General features: G+C 48.7%; 5 protein-coding genes across 5 annotated transcripts; 1 reads left to right on the top strand and 4 right to left on the bottom strand.

Annotated features, from left to right (window-relative positions):
• Positions 1 to 13: 13 nt before the first annotated feature.
• Positions 14 to 1049, bottom strand: ABOM_007986 (bZIP transcription factor; the record flags this gene model as incomplete). Its single annotated transcript, XM_022535115.1, has 2 exons — positions 14 to 786; positions 848 to 1049. 2 exons carry the CDS (start codon positions 1047 to 1049, stop codon positions 14 to 16), a joined length of 975 nt encoding a protein of 324 aa, XP_022387695.1.
• Positions 1050 to 1574: 525 nt separating this feature from the next.
• ABOM_007987 (uncharacterized protein) lies at positions 1575 to 2947 on the bottom strand (the record flags this gene model as incomplete). The annotated part of the gene is made up of 4 exons (XM_022535116.1): positions 1575 to 1826; positions 1891 to 1966; positions 2041 to 2687; positions 2735 to 2947. 4 exons carry the CDS (start codon positions 2945 to 2947, stop codon positions 1575 to 1577), a joined length of 1188 nt encoding a protein of 395 aa, XP_022387694.1.
• Positions 2948 to 4009: 1062 nt separating this feature from the next.
• Positions 4010 to 5757, top strand: ABOM_007988 (uncharacterized protein; the record flags this gene model as incomplete). The annotated part of the gene is made up of 5 exons (XM_022535117.1): positions 4010 to 4252; positions 4327 to 4546; positions 4613 to 4685; positions 4748 to 4913; positions 5014 to 5757. 5 exons carry the CDS (start codon positions 4010 to 4012, stop codon positions 5755 to 5757), a joined length of 1446 nt encoding a protein of 481 aa, XP_022387689.1.
• Positions 5758 to 7044: 1287 nt separating this feature from the next.
• On the bottom strand, positions 7045 to 8053 carry ABOM_007989 (uncharacterized protein; the record flags this gene model as incomplete). The annotated part of the gene is made up of 5 exons (XM_022535118.1): positions 7045 to 7153; positions 7216 to 7589; positions 7649 to 7716; positions 7778 to 7814; positions 7877 to 8053. 5 exons carry the CDS (start codon positions 8051 to 8053, stop codon positions 7045 to 7047), a joined length of 765 nt encoding a protein of 254 aa, XP_022387688.1.
• A 4947-nt stretch (positions 8054 to 13000) lies between these two features.
• Positions 13001 to 14317, bottom strand: ABOM_007990 (alpha/beta hydrolase family protein; the record flags this gene model as incomplete). Its single annotated transcript, XM_022535119.1, has 1 exon — positions 13001 to 14317. One exon carries the CDS (start codon positions 14315 to 14317, stop codon positions 13001 to 13003), a length of 1317 nt encoding a protein of 438 aa, XP_022387668.1.
• Between the last annotated feature and the right edge of the window lie 238 nt (positions 14318 to 14555).

The raw sequence follows: 14555 nt of genomic DNA on the forward strand, positions 1-14555 counted from the left end.
CGGAACCGGAACTTCAGGATCCAAAGGAAACCTTCCATTTTAACCGCCGCTCCCCCCTCTCCTGGCGCCAATGATTCGACGACCAGATAATCTCCGGACAGCTCCTGACCAGAAACCCCCATTTCCCCAGAAAAGCCTCCGTTACTTCCCAGTTCATCGGCTCCCACGGATCGCCCCAGACCAGCATACAGTTGTCACTCACCGTCGGCATGGTCCAGAAGCCCATCAGATCCCGACACAACTGGGAGTCATCCAGAGTATCCTCGTGACGAATGAGCGCATCGCGCAAATGAGCGAACGGGAAGAAGTCCAGCCACGGATGATGGGGCTGACGCTTCTGCAGCGTGGTGGGCTGCAGCCCCGCCGGCAGGAGGGACTCAGATAGATCGTCCGCCTTCCGCGGCCCATCCACACTGAATCGCGAGATCGCGTCATCTGTCAGCTTCGACCGAGTGTATCCCAGAGCTGTGATGTTGCGCTCGAACGCGCGAAAGACATTGAGCTTGACGAGAGTTAACCGGTGATCGCTGCTGGGGTTTCGGAGGTAACTCTGATACGCCGCTGATTCGAGCAAGGACAGAAGCTCGTATACCTCCGGGTCCGAGATTCGGCACGGGGAGCCCGCCTTGATGAGCGGATTATGTTCCTGGATCCATACAATCATGGAACTCAGGTCGAGTCCGGATACCGGGAGCCAGGGCGAGGGCAGGCTGTCCTGGGCTTCGCGCAGCTGGAGGTACGATTCCGCCAGCAGGTTTGCTGCTTTTTTCAACCGCTGTCGTTGCCCTGCGCTAATGGGTTAGCAGGGTCCCCACTGCCACTCTGGGATGGTTGAATATGGATTCACGGAAGGCCTGTTGGTTGACTCGATTTTGCCGGCGGCGCTTCTCCCCCTTGTCCAGTTCATCAGCATTCTGGGCATGTCTCGCCATGGGCTCGAGAGAGCTCTCATCAGAGGCTCCTGTGGTGTGGCGTCGCATGGTCAGGGTTAGGGAGGATTTGGAAACATCTTGCCGGGGTTTCGCAAAATGACACGGTTTTGTCGCCATGATTGCCTAGGCTTGGCGGGCTCCACCGGAGAACCGTTAAGGTTCCAGCTCCCAGGTTGGTCGTCATAGAAGAATCAGGTAGAGATCATACGTGCTAGTGACAGCCGTCCGTCGATCGCGCCGGGATATGACCATCAGTGTCGTGCGCTTCTTGGTTGGATGGTACCTGCACCCCAACTATGTAGAACCTCCTCGTTCAGGATCGAATGGCGATCTCAATATAGTTTCCAACCACAGGAGTTGGTCTATCAGTACTACTAGTAACTGGCCAGAGATACAAGGACCCGCAGTTGATGACGCGCTAAGGGTGGGCCTGCAGTCACAGCGTCCAATCACTAACTAGTTAACTAGCTCACTAACTCGCTCCGCATTATTAATAACTTCCGATACGTTTTCAGGAATGGCTCCAGCGGTGGTGACTTGAGCTTCGATCATTTGATTGACCGATCCATTAATCTCTGAGGATCATACGGCAGTTTCAAAAGCTCAGTCTGCCGTCTACCGGGGTATATTCGGACAAATGTTCTAAACTAACAGGATAGATAGCGATACCGCAAGCAGTCCGTGAATGATGCCCCTAATCGTCGCCGGTAACAGTCGCGCTCCGGCAGACGCTGATGTTGACGTTGGAGATGGCGCTGCAAACGCAGTCACTGCATCTGGCAGAACATGACTGCAATCGGTGAGCTGGTTGATGTTGTCGACTCCAAGGAGACTGAGGCGCACATAGGCGGAGGCATACTGCGCATTCCAGACGGTTTGACCGAAGGTCACATCCTGATGCCGTATGCTTCTGAATCAGTGCTCGCCTGCCAAGCATGGGGCATGACGGAATACGTACCGTGAATGCTTCGAACCGTCGCGCAGTACCGTCCGCTACGGACAGGGCTGCATCACTGGGTAGTCGAAATACGCCCCTAATTATCCATGTTCCCGGTCAGCTTTTGTGTACTATCATAAGTTGGAGTCAAACCCGAGGCGCGAGTCTTACGGAGGTGGGCTCGGAAGCGCCATCTCCCGATAGAAGTTCATATCCCACACCCCTGGCGTGGAATCGAGTCCCTGGCCGGCCATTGTGGAATCCACGTAAAATTGCCGGGCAACGGTATGCGCCCCCAAGAGTGCCGCCAAATCTCGCGGCGAGATTGTCTTGTTCTGAAATAGTTCAATCAGATAGCGGGCATCCGTCGCATTGTTCGACGGAATGAGATCCCCGGGGTTTGATTCCTGGCTATCCTTCCGTCCCACTAAGGTCAGCATCCGGGGACCCAACGGGCAGGTCACCGTGGCGACATTGTGCATGAATTGTACCAAGTCTGCCGCGGAGATACCGCTTCCGGAATAACGGTGGAGGATTGTTAGCGCTTTCGATCGGATTTCCTGAAGGCCGTTATTCTCGGGGCGTTCGATCTCCTCCGAGCTGAGCAATAAGCTGCCATCGGCGCCACCTGTGCCGCTTGTGGTTGACCAGGATCCTGCATCGTGGAAGCCCAATCGTACCGCCGCTCGAGCCAGGCTGGTACACGTTCCATTGCCGTGGCGAAATTGGCTTGTCAGCTCTTCTTGAACAAAGTCCCATACGCAGCATGTATCTTCTCGACACATGGCACTGTCTAGGCTGCCAGGACGTTTGTAATCCTATTTCATATCAGTCATTGTGGGAATCACCTTCCCAGCGGACTAACCTTCCTGGCCTGAAGTTCACACGATGCCTCTCCTGTGATACAATCACGTACCCGTCTGCCAACGGAGCTGGTGGCCCCGTCGATGAGGTCTCCAATCAATTGACCTGTCTCCGAGGTCGATTGGCGGGTTTGGATCTCATGGATGAGATGGTGTATGCCGGAGAACGCGAAGGCAGCGGCGTGAAACCATATAGAAAAAGTCAGGAATCTCATGGTATCTGTCTTGCCCCACAACGCAGTCCACGCTCGAACGTTGGCCCTACATCCATATAAATACTGATACATTTCACCAGGCTCTTGCGGTATTATCGGGGTTATTGGTCATCAGGGGTATGTGGCTGGGGCTGAGCATCGTGCTATTTGTGGATCACAGTTGCCTGCTACTGGACATGGCGTATTGGTTGGTGGTGGGCTGGGTGATCATGCATACTCTCGGTTGGAAACAATTTTGCAACTTTTCATATCGATATCTTCCGCAGAAGAATCAAAAGAGCAGGGTTCTGTTCCCTTGTTCTTCTCAGTAGTTCTATGAGCCTTTATGGGGACATCTTGGGCTGTCAGATAGTCCCCACGGAATAGCATAGACATGGTCTTTTCAGCGCATTTTTCAATTCTTGCGCGCGATCGTCAAAAACTAGCTATTTTGAAATGCGCATAACCCAACTAACCTTTTTCGTATCGTCTTTATATTAAAGTCTATATTATAACGGAAAGTCAATACCTTAGGTATATAAACCATATATTAAAAATACTGTATATATATCTATTTAATCAATCTTTTAAACTATGTGTAATCTATTTAAAATGGAATTCTTCCTTTACTTTGAAACATTGCTGATTATAGAACTTCAATCAGAAGCGAATTACATAATGAACTGGCAGAGAGCTATAGGCATTTGGAAATAGCTAGTTTTGGAAGATGGCGCGCAGGAATTGAAAACATACACCGAGAGTATTCAATCTTGGCCGTAATCCGAACCCCGCCATGATGACACTCTAAAGGTGGGTCTGCACGGAGTGGGGAATAAGGATCATCCACTATCTACTATACTGGGCACCAGTATCACCGTAGATGATCTTCCACTCTAGACCATGTAGTCACAGCACCATCTAGGCAACTCACCAAGTAGTATCCAGTAATACGCGTCACCCCTACCATTTGAAAGCTGAAGCTGCTACTCATGGGGATGGCACTTGATCTACATAAAGCCTACACTTCTCGTCCACATGCTCTTGACGTCCTTCCCCCATTCCACATAGTCTCGATCCACCACCATGAAAATTGTTCTCTCTTTCTTCGCGACTGCCTGGTGGCTACTCGGTACTTCCAATGCTGGATGGATTGTCGGTCAGCCCGTGCCAACGACCAGTGGCCTTGTCATAGGCCACGCAGCGGCCGACGCATCTGAGGTCTCCGAGTATGTCGGGATTCCATATGCCCAACCACCACTAGGAAACCTCCGTTTTCAACCTCCCGTGGCATATCACGGGGACGGGAATATCAACGCAACCACCTTTGTCAGTTCAACCCCTGCGTGTAATAGTACTATACCCTGACATGGTTCCCGCTGTTAACGCCCATAATGTCACAGGGCCCGAGCTGTATCCAGCCTCCATCCGCACCAAGCAACAACTCCACCAGTGCGCCACCTCGGGATCTTGGTATTCCGCCTACATCTCCTGCAGCTTTCACGAGTGACGAACACGCGGAGAGCGAGGATTGTTTGACATTGAACGTCTGGACGAAGCCGCAGGCCGGAGAGAAGAAGAAAGCTGTGTTGGTCTGGATCTATGGAGGGGCATATGTGTCTGGTAGGTATTGTTGGGCAGCCAAAGAGGCAAAATCTATGCTATTCTGCTAATGTGTACTGTCATCAGGCAGCTCTAGCCAACCCGGCTACCGAGGGCAATTCATCGCGGATCAGACCGACGTTATCGTGGTCTCGATGAAGTAAGATTCCACCCAGAGTTGACACCGAAACACCGGCCCACATTGTACTGACTGTGGAGCAGCTACCGGGTGAACATTTTCGGCTTCCCGGGTGACCCAGCCAGCCCCGCCAATCTCGGGCTCAGGGACGTTCGCCTGGCCTTGGAATGGATCCGGGACAATATTGCACAGTTCGGCGGTGATCCCGCGCGCATCACCATATTCGGACAATCTGCTGGCGCGGGCATGGTGGATTTCTACTCCTTCGCGTACGCCGACGATCCCATCGCGTCCGGCTTTTGTCGAGATGAGTGCGACTCTATATGGATTCCCGGCGCTGACAGCGAAGGAATCCAACGACCGGTGGTTCCATGTCACCCGCTTAGTCGGTTGCGGAGACACGACCTCCGACCCAGAAGCTGTCAGCACCTGTATGCTCAACCGGACCGTGGACGAAATCCTGGCAGGATACGACCCGGCTACGGTTCCCCTCAACCCGTCTCCGTATGGACCCGTCGTCGACCACGATGTGGTCTTCTCAAGCTACCTCGACCGTCGCGCGGCCAACGGGGGGTATCTGATCGGTAACACGCATAACGAGGCCGGTCTATTCAAGCTCTTGCAGCCTCCCCAAACGGAGGCGTACTGGAACGACTTCAACGATCGCCTATATACCTGTGCTGACAGGGTCCGAATTGAGCAGTCCGTCGCGGACGGCAATCCAACCTGGAGGTACCGATATTTTGGCGATTTCCCTAACTTGGTTCTTACAACGACCCCGCCGAGCGGTGCCTACCATGGCGTTGAGCTCGGCCCACTGTTTGACACAGTGAACCAGACGTTGCTGGAGAGCACCGCGGCAGAGGTCGCTGTCGGTGATTACCTGCGTGAAGTTTGGTCGAGTTTTGCGAAAGACCCACGGCGGGGGCTGGCGGCATTTTGGCCGCAGTATACCGAGATGAGGAGGACTTTGGCTCGGATTGGGTTTAATAATATGACGATGAGCTTGGGGCCTGGTGGAATGTATGATCATGTTTGTCGCTGGGGTTACGACGGAGTCAGTGCCCCGGCTGTTCTGGAATCGGTCCATTAGAATTATTACTAGAGAACGGCAACTTTGCCCGGCGAGAGGCAGACATAAGTCATGACTCCCATACATACTGCAGCTGCATACAATGGATAGAACACAGAAGACGAGTCCATACGCGGAGGACTTTTAGTTTACAGCGTAGTTAACCAAACAACATAGCCGGTAAGCCAGCCGCCCATCTGTGTATTCCATACAAAATAGCATATTTTTAAATCGTGATATCTAGACGGCTCTGTGGCAAATCTGTTTATAATCTAACCGAGGCCCGGTGAGGCCAGGTTGTGGCTAGTTAGATTAACTATGCCACTCTACAAAGCTGTTACCTCATCCCGAGATTATAATGAAGAGAATTAAATCTGGATGTGATATTCTCTGTACTATGAGCGCCGAATAGGGTAAATATATCGACTAGAGTAAACGGTTTCTCCTATCTATATTTAAATATCCCCTACACCAACAGATACTGGACAAGGATTAGAGTTTATACTGAAGTTTTGATGCTAAGAGCAGGGAAGAGAAAGTTATAATTTCTGAATCACAACCAAATATATTTACATCCAATGCAGCTGTTCTGAATAAAACTGTCCCTATCAACTTTACTACTTGGGGGGATTCTTTTTAGCTAGATATATTTCAGTACGCGGAAGACTGAGCGAAATACAGAAATTACTACTATAATAGACAATTTCGATATAAATCGACTATCAAGTACCGTTCTAGCATTATCTAGTAAACTGAGTCATAACTTCGGTCAAAATATCTCTCTCTCTTTTTTTGTTGTTCTTTTTTGAATATTTTCTATGAAGCACGTACTGGACAATATATGGATACTGGACATTTGGACTCATTAACTTCAATAGAGGATACTACTTACCAGCCATATCCGCTGATCTAACGAGTTTCTAGTAGAGTGGCATAACTTAAGCAAAAAGCAATAAGGTTCGAGCCGGAGGGGCTTTATGAACACTGTATGTATAAATCATAACCAACCACGTTCCAACTTGGTAAATTGTGTCTCAAATGGAATCGCGCTTTGGTTGTTCGCTAATTTGGCCGTCTAGACTCTCACTTGTGACACCGAACACAGTCCTGCACTGGATATCCAGCTTTTGGTGGCGACATGCCCTAGAGGAGCTGCGGGAACACAATACTAGTCTGTCCCAAGGGATCACAGGGAGACGATTAAAGACCGGTCGCATACTTGGGAGACATGCTGCAGTGATGCCCACTGCCGGCTCGATGCAGGTCCAGACACTGGAGGGTACTTGATTGTCTAGATCGAATTTTACATTAGCGAGTGCAGGTGTTGATGAGAAGGAGAGCCGCACATGTTATATCATTGCCTGATTCCGAAAGTGCAACAAGCGCCACCAAGCGGACGATGTCAAAGATTAGGGTTCTGGCAACAGCCGATTCGTCAATAGACCAAGTGGATGTACTCAGATCAGAAGGCTAGCTCACAAGAACCCGAGGAGGAAAATTCCGGACAAAAGGATCTTCTGCGTCTTTGGAATCTGTAGGTTCCATACCAATCTTATGGGCATCACGAGGATAATGGCGTCGGTGAGAATATTGGGAATTTGGAGTCCGTAATAGAATTGAGGAAGATTAATGCATCGGCCCGGGACCGTTGGATCCCAGAGCTTGCGGAAGGGGATACAGGTCATGGCACCAACAATGTACACTGCCACACACCATACGATCACCAGGGATGCTACAGCATTCACTGAGATCACCATAGGCTTCACAGGGAATAGTCGCTTGTAGAAGTTGAGGATAGACAGTTTGACGAAAGTGATGCATCCAGTGTACAGGAAAGTGCCACTGGACAACATCTAGTCTTCGTTAGCTCTGGACAGCTCTACCAGGGAAGATGGAGGAAGATATCGCGTACTTTCATGTAGACAGTCAAATTGTCGGATGGGACGAGGGGTATATGAGTTCCGAGGCCATTGTAAAGGACTACGCAGTCCGACGTACGTGAGAAGGAGTCATTGACGGCAGCCTGGGTTTCTAAACCTACGAACGACGCCGGCCATAGTGATCCCGTACTCAAATATCTGTCGTCAATGTAATTATTATGCATATCCTCGGCCAAGATTCCATGATAGATAGTACTCACCAGCGCCACAATCATGAAATAGTCATCTAGGAAGAATTTAGTCTTCATCATTCGGCGACAGACAAGTCGTAGTACCACTGATGTAGTCGACAAGATGAGGGCAAAGCATGTTGCTGTAATAACCACATGGCGAAGGTTGTCATGGGCGTGTCGCACATTTGATTTCTGACCTTCCATATTACCGTCATTCAATAATACGGGGATTCGGTGTGGATTTTCAATCAAACGATGGGTGTGGATCGCCACTAACTTTGAACAGAGCTATGCTACATTTCCATGGTATCTTCACTCTTAAGTAGATTGGTGCTTCGCGTGTAAGCAAATCATTACTTTGTATGCCATTATGCTCACATAAGACCCATCATTGGCTGATGGCCAAAGAAATGTCGGGCCTGCTCATTTCGGCCCCCTGAATGAATGCATAATCCGAAAGAAGGTTGCCGATCTCCTATGTTTCCGATGACGGTAGACGTGGATGATAACCTTTTGAGACAACCGGGTCCAGTTGGTCGCAGGATGAGGAGCTGTCATATTGTCAATGTTGCAGACTGGCCCCTTGCAGCTCGATCGATGCCGAGACCCTCCCCCGATCCGAGTAGGGATCAACGATCGAACAAACCGTCGCTGATGCTATGTCACTGATTCCTATTTTGGCTAGTCGCATCGTGTTTAATGGCGTGTGGCTTGAACTTTGAGCAAATAGTGCCCCTGGAGACCCGGTGAATGCCTTCTGGCAGGCTTGGCCCTGATAGGATCCATATCTACTGGTGTGTACCGATAATTCCAATATTGGGCCTGGGGATACAGGTATTAAACACATGGCTTCATGTGGAAGTGATGGTCTTGCAGAGCTTGGGACTGTTTATATAGCAGACATCCGCGTGGAAAGGATTTTCATGCAGAACAGACTTTTACTGGTTGGGTTCGTTTTTGTGCTCAATTATTGCCATCAGCCCGACCACAAGTGCTCCACGGTCCAGATAGCAGTTCCAAATAGCTCGCAACGCAGTGCGGCCGCGGAGGGGGTTGCAACCTCCCGACGTCGTCCAGTTCATCGACGCTAATGGGAGGCGTCACGCAGTTGGGAAACCATCGTGGATACCACAATTTCCGCCCTTTTTAGCCCACGAGAATACACTGTAGCACAGGGCTTGCTCCAGTTTACCGTAAATTCTATCAATAACCTGTAAATATTGTACCAATGGCTCGTAGCTATCGCTAACAGCGGTTGTCAGTGGTGTGGATCTGGAACGGTCCCTTATATTTGGCGAGGCTCCGTGCACTAGCAAAAGTTGAACCTCTTTGGTATAATTTCTTGCTGTAGCAATAAGAAATGGCGCCAGATAATTGATACATTGAGCCTTGATCTTAACTTTCGTCATCTTGTAAAAGGAGCTGAATACCATATTTATGTATATGTTCTAAATATTTAAATTAAAACATAAAATGTAGCAGTTCAGTTTTAGATCACCGGCTTCATTAGTTATAGGATATATCTACCTCTTTCGCAAGCAAGAGCTTCACCAACCCGACGCGTCCACAGTAGGAAGCTACATCTAGTGGTATATTTCTATGAATATTCAGAGAACCTATATCTGCTGTCTTCTTGAAAAGCAATAGGGTAATGTCGAGACAACCACCGTCGAGGGCCACATGAAATAGTGTTGATCGATCGAGTATAGGTGCACAAATGTTTGTATAGTCAAATACAAGGTAGAGCAATTTCTATCCAATACGTTCTTTAGCCTCCATATCTCCTTTGCTATTGAGGGGTTGCCTCATAGCATCCACTCTACCACCCGCAGCGTCAAGACGAACGGCTATACCAGCATTGGTTGTATTAACTGGCTGCCATATCACCCTTAGGTCCCTCTTAATAATACGGCCGATATGGTCGGTGAACATTGGGACGTTGGATCCCTTCAAAAGCCCATTTTCCACAATGAATCTGCGGACCAGAGAAAGCTTGCCTTGGCGTCACCTTCTCCAAGAGATCGGGTTGATTGGGGAATTTCCCTTGTATAAACTCTGTGAGAGCATGACAAAGACCATCGTTACGGCAGTTGATAGAACCTCCCCGGACCTGTTGTTCCTTATCGTAGTATTGAAGTTTAGCGATGTGCATGCTGCGAAACAATGCTCCAAAGCAGAACCCCAATGACAGCAACTTTCTTGCCTTGATAGTCAACGGTATGGTCCTAATGGGCCGTATGAAAGACCGGCTTCTTAAAAGTCTTGATCCTAAGATATATGAAAAATGGGGCGGGACTAAAAAAAGCCTCTCGCACTGATAACTGCATTAGGTTCCAGTAGCCCCTCTCTTCCCCCTCAGTGCTTGGCCTTTATACAACATTTAAAAGTTGACTCGTTCTAGCTCACACCTGAAATTTCACAGTTGAAATAAAAGCTCTCAAGGATTACCTGTTTGTTGCCGATGAAATTGAGATATTTCTAGGTTTTACCTAGCGAAAAAAGTATTCGGACCCCTTATGGTTCTTGGCGTATTTGTACAATAGGAAGCTAAGGGTGTTAACACAGGCTGGGTAGGTGCTGAGGAGCCAAGTGCCTCCAAAGTGGCCTCATATTCAATGATCTCTAACGGGATGCCCGATCGTTTCAGCAAGATGCCGGCCGCAATACCACTGATTCCACCGCCAACAACGAGAATCTTCCAGTCCTCCAGTCCAACCACCTAGGGCTACTTTCTCCACATTACGTCCCGCAAATAGTCCTCAAGAGCTAATTCCTCGCATCCATCGTCATAATCAGAGAGGTTTCCCGGGCTATTGATCAGAGTCTCATCGTTGAAATTACGATAGACTTCTTCCTCGGGAGGAACGAAAGCGTATTACGAGCGCCTTTCAGTAGATATTAAAGAGCCTTCTCCTTGACCATCCTCTCGTTGTTGTGTGATAGGATATAGTTATAGAACCAGCTGTATCCGATTCGTCCTTGGACACAGGCATTGTTTCCAGCTCCTTATTGCCCGTCACCTGCAACAGCGCTAGGCGAAGGGCGTTGGGTGAGGCATCTTCAATAGCTTTTCAAACAAATCTCTCATTAATATCGTAGCTAGGCACTACGTAAACACCGCTTATCTCGTTGTCAACTGGCACTTCCGTCATGGTGGAATAAGTGTTGTCAGTGGTCAGTCCGCTCCAGAATGAAAATATGCGGTGTGCGAAGGCGTGCTTCAGAAAGAGCCTGAACCTCTGTTTATTTCTTAGGCATTAAATAGAGCAAACGCAAATGTCTGCAGCCTTAATTCAGCGCTGCTAATACTGCCAACGGTCATACCGCAGACTCTTTCTGGGGAATAGGCCACACCGGAAAGAGATGGGAGGTTTCTCCCAAGTTTCCGACCAAGGAGTAAGCATGTATCATATATGATGGCTAACCATGCCTTCCCTACTCCATCATCCGTAGACAACAGGGGGTCAAAAAATATCGGAATCATTGTTCGAGGCCCTCTGAGAACAGCAGAAGACAGGTCGAAACACACAGACCAGCAACACATGAAGTATATAGTTAGAGAGATTCGGAAGTTGTGACATTTACATAAGCACACACACAATCGATATACGCACTTAAACCAATGCTTCCTATTGATATTTACAATTAAGGGCAGTTAATATAGAGTTAAATGGCTTTTCAATTGTGCCTGTAGCATCTGCCACTATTGCCAGGGGCAACTTAACTAGACAAAATCAAAGATCTATTACTCTATGTATTCCTATTAAGATTTAAGCTTGAACAAAAGCTGGCTAGAGATAATTAACTAGTATCTGTCTAGTAGAGAGGCTGTTATACTTGATTAGATATAGAAGTTCTGTGCTATCTGCCCAAAAGAATTGAGCCGATTAGCAATAATCAAGAAAAGGGCTGCGAAGGCAATGATATGTCTGGTAATCTAAATACTTTAGATGATGATTATTCTGAGAAAGAGTTAAGTCTTATGTGGATTAGAATATAGAGAAAACAAGCACTACATAAGTAGGCTTACAATAAGATCTCGGAGTTTTAAGATGATAGAGATAATAGCCTTCAACTTCTTAAAATAGAGTATACAGGCGCGGTTAGACAGAATTCGGAAGAAGCCAAGGCAGCCAAATGGATTTGAGATTGATAAACTATAGTAGTAGCGAGAATCGTTTTCTACAGAAGTAAAAGAAACCGTATTTTGTTTAAAATTAATTTTAAGAAGGACTTTGTTTTCAGAATAATTTCCTGGAGATCAGTTATTACACACTTAATACAACAAAACTATCGCAAAAAATATATAACCTAGGCGGCCTCCTGTAGGTCATGATTCGTGGCATATTTGTAATGTTCGACATACCGATATCCAACAGATTCAGCTGGACATTCAGGTCTTAGCGGTGCAATTATGATAGTTAGATATCATATGATCTGTTGGATCCTGCCGCAGCTTACTTGGGTATACCAACCCGCGGGTTTACAGGGTTGGGGGTTTTGGGTTCAACATTAGAACCCGACCCGCGCAAGGCCTACCTGTGCTTCGTTCACGGTGTTTTTGTCACTATCGGATAGATTTTGGAAAGTGTTCGCATATCCCATGATAGCGCGGTTGCTGAACGTCGGGTTACTTTCTATTGCTTTTCTCGATAGGGCCGCAGATTTGCGTCTTTTGCGCAACCGTTTTGCTTCGGAGCAGTACCGGCTATCAGAGAGGTCCTGTGCTCTTGTACAATCGACACTCTTGCTGCTGTCCTCCCAGCTATGATGTTGACTCCGGATTCAATGGTTTGTTGCAGTATCGGCGATCAATCTATCGTATTCAGGGACCATAATCGAGGGCGAGGGGAGCGGGCGCCAGGTTTATAACACCTAGTCACAACTTACAATACCTATATGGTATCAATATCTGTTTAATAATTTTAAACAATATTGTATAATTAATTACGATCTCTAATAACTGACTTGCAACTACCCGTTACTTAATTTAACTAACCCCGCCGGGCCACTATGCCTGCGCACCTAACTAATCCTTGCCGTATGCTGTCGTCTATTGATCACGCATGTCGTTGGCTTTGACTTTTCGCTTAATTACTCCATGAGAACTTTGCTGCTGAGAAGGGAAGCGTCTCCACGCAAACTCATACATTATCCCAGAGTCTTGTTCAGCCATGCAAACACGGTTCTCGCCACTTCTTGTGAAGCACCAGTCTGGCAGTGATAGCCAGCGACCCCGTGGTAATGATGTAGAGTACCCTTATCGCCTAGAGCCTCCTTCACCTTCTTCGGCTGACCGGGGTAATTGTTTTCGTACTCGGCGTCTCCCACAAACACGGGAACGCTAATCTTGTCAATGAAATCCCTCACTGCAAATTGCTTGACTTGGGTAAAAAAGTCAGAGGGCGAGTGCGTGTTGAACGTCCACATGCCGTAGTCCAAGCCCCAGGCTGCACCGGTGGAGAGCTTCCCGGATTCTCGCCGCGAGAGCATTTCGTGGTCGAATTGCGTCGTGTTACCCGCCTCATAAACTTCTCGGAGACCATCTGGTATCTGTAGCGCATACCCTTCATAGAGGTCCCAGACCGCGTCGATGAGGACCGCTGCGGCGAGCCGGGATTCGAAAGCGACTGCACGGGTAGCCCCGTAGCCACCCATCGAGTTTCCAAGAATTGCAATCCGGTCTTTGTCCACGGCCTGCGACTTTTCAGAAAGAAGGTAGTCCACCACAGGAGTGACGACAACCTCCCAGTCTGGCCTGAAACCTAGGCCCTGTTCTCGGCGCACAGTATTCTGCCCCGGACCTTCGTAGGTAATGGCATTCCACCCTCGAGCAAGGGCGGCCACGACGTAGCTGTGGTAAGAATCTTCTTGCGAACCGTCGAGGCCGTTGCCGACAATCAATGTTGGCAGGTTAGCGTCTTTGCTCTCGGAGGCGGCGTACCAAATGGCCTCAACTGTGAAGTTTCCCTGGGGAGCCGGAATGCGGACACGTTCACCAGGAATAGGCAAGGCGGCCAAGCCCTTGTCAAAGGCTGCCATCTGCTCCACCCATAGGCTATCAATAAGCGGGTCGCTCCAGTTGCCAGTGAGGAAGAATGAGGCACGACGGAAGTATTGGGACGCTGAGAACCAGGTGTCTCGGACATTGACGGGGTCATACGCGTTGTCCGGGTTTTCAGCGTCGGCCTTGGTCTTGTTGGCAAGCGCAAGGAACACCTGGGTGAAAGAGTCCATGTCTCCCGCTTTAATGTCTTTGGCGGCGCCAAGAATAGGATTGATATCCGCACCTCCAGCAGTGGCCTGCGCGAGGGGGACCAGCAGATCAAAGTGAAATGTCGGATCCGAGCTCAGCATCAGTATGGGCTGATCGTCGCTGGTGTTGCCCACAGCAGCAGCATCGGCAAGGCGACTATGCGCCAATGCGGCCAATAGCGTACTTGTGTAGATAGAAGAAGAGACCTTCATGGTGCACAAGAAGAGATGAGGCTCGCTTTCAAGGTCCTTACAGACAATTCTCAATCGATATCGTTAATTGATTCCCTACTTTCACAACAGATATTTCACCTCTACTTATACTTGAGCCCTACTCGCAAGATGTGTCTGAACTAAACCAAATTGGGTATATGCTTTGCGACGGAGCCTGTTCATTGGTCCGAGTATTACCGGCCTTACCGCGTAATTGTGCCATGTACTAATTTTACCA

This window comes from Aspergillus bombycis (assembly GCF_001792695.1).
Source record: "Aspergillus bombycis strain NRRL26010 chromosome Unknown contig00062, whole genome shotgun sequence".
In the NCBI taxonomy this organism is placed as follows: Eukaryota; Fungi; Ascomycota; class Eurotiomycetes; order Eurotiales; family Aspergillaceae; genus Aspergillus; species Aspergillus bombycis.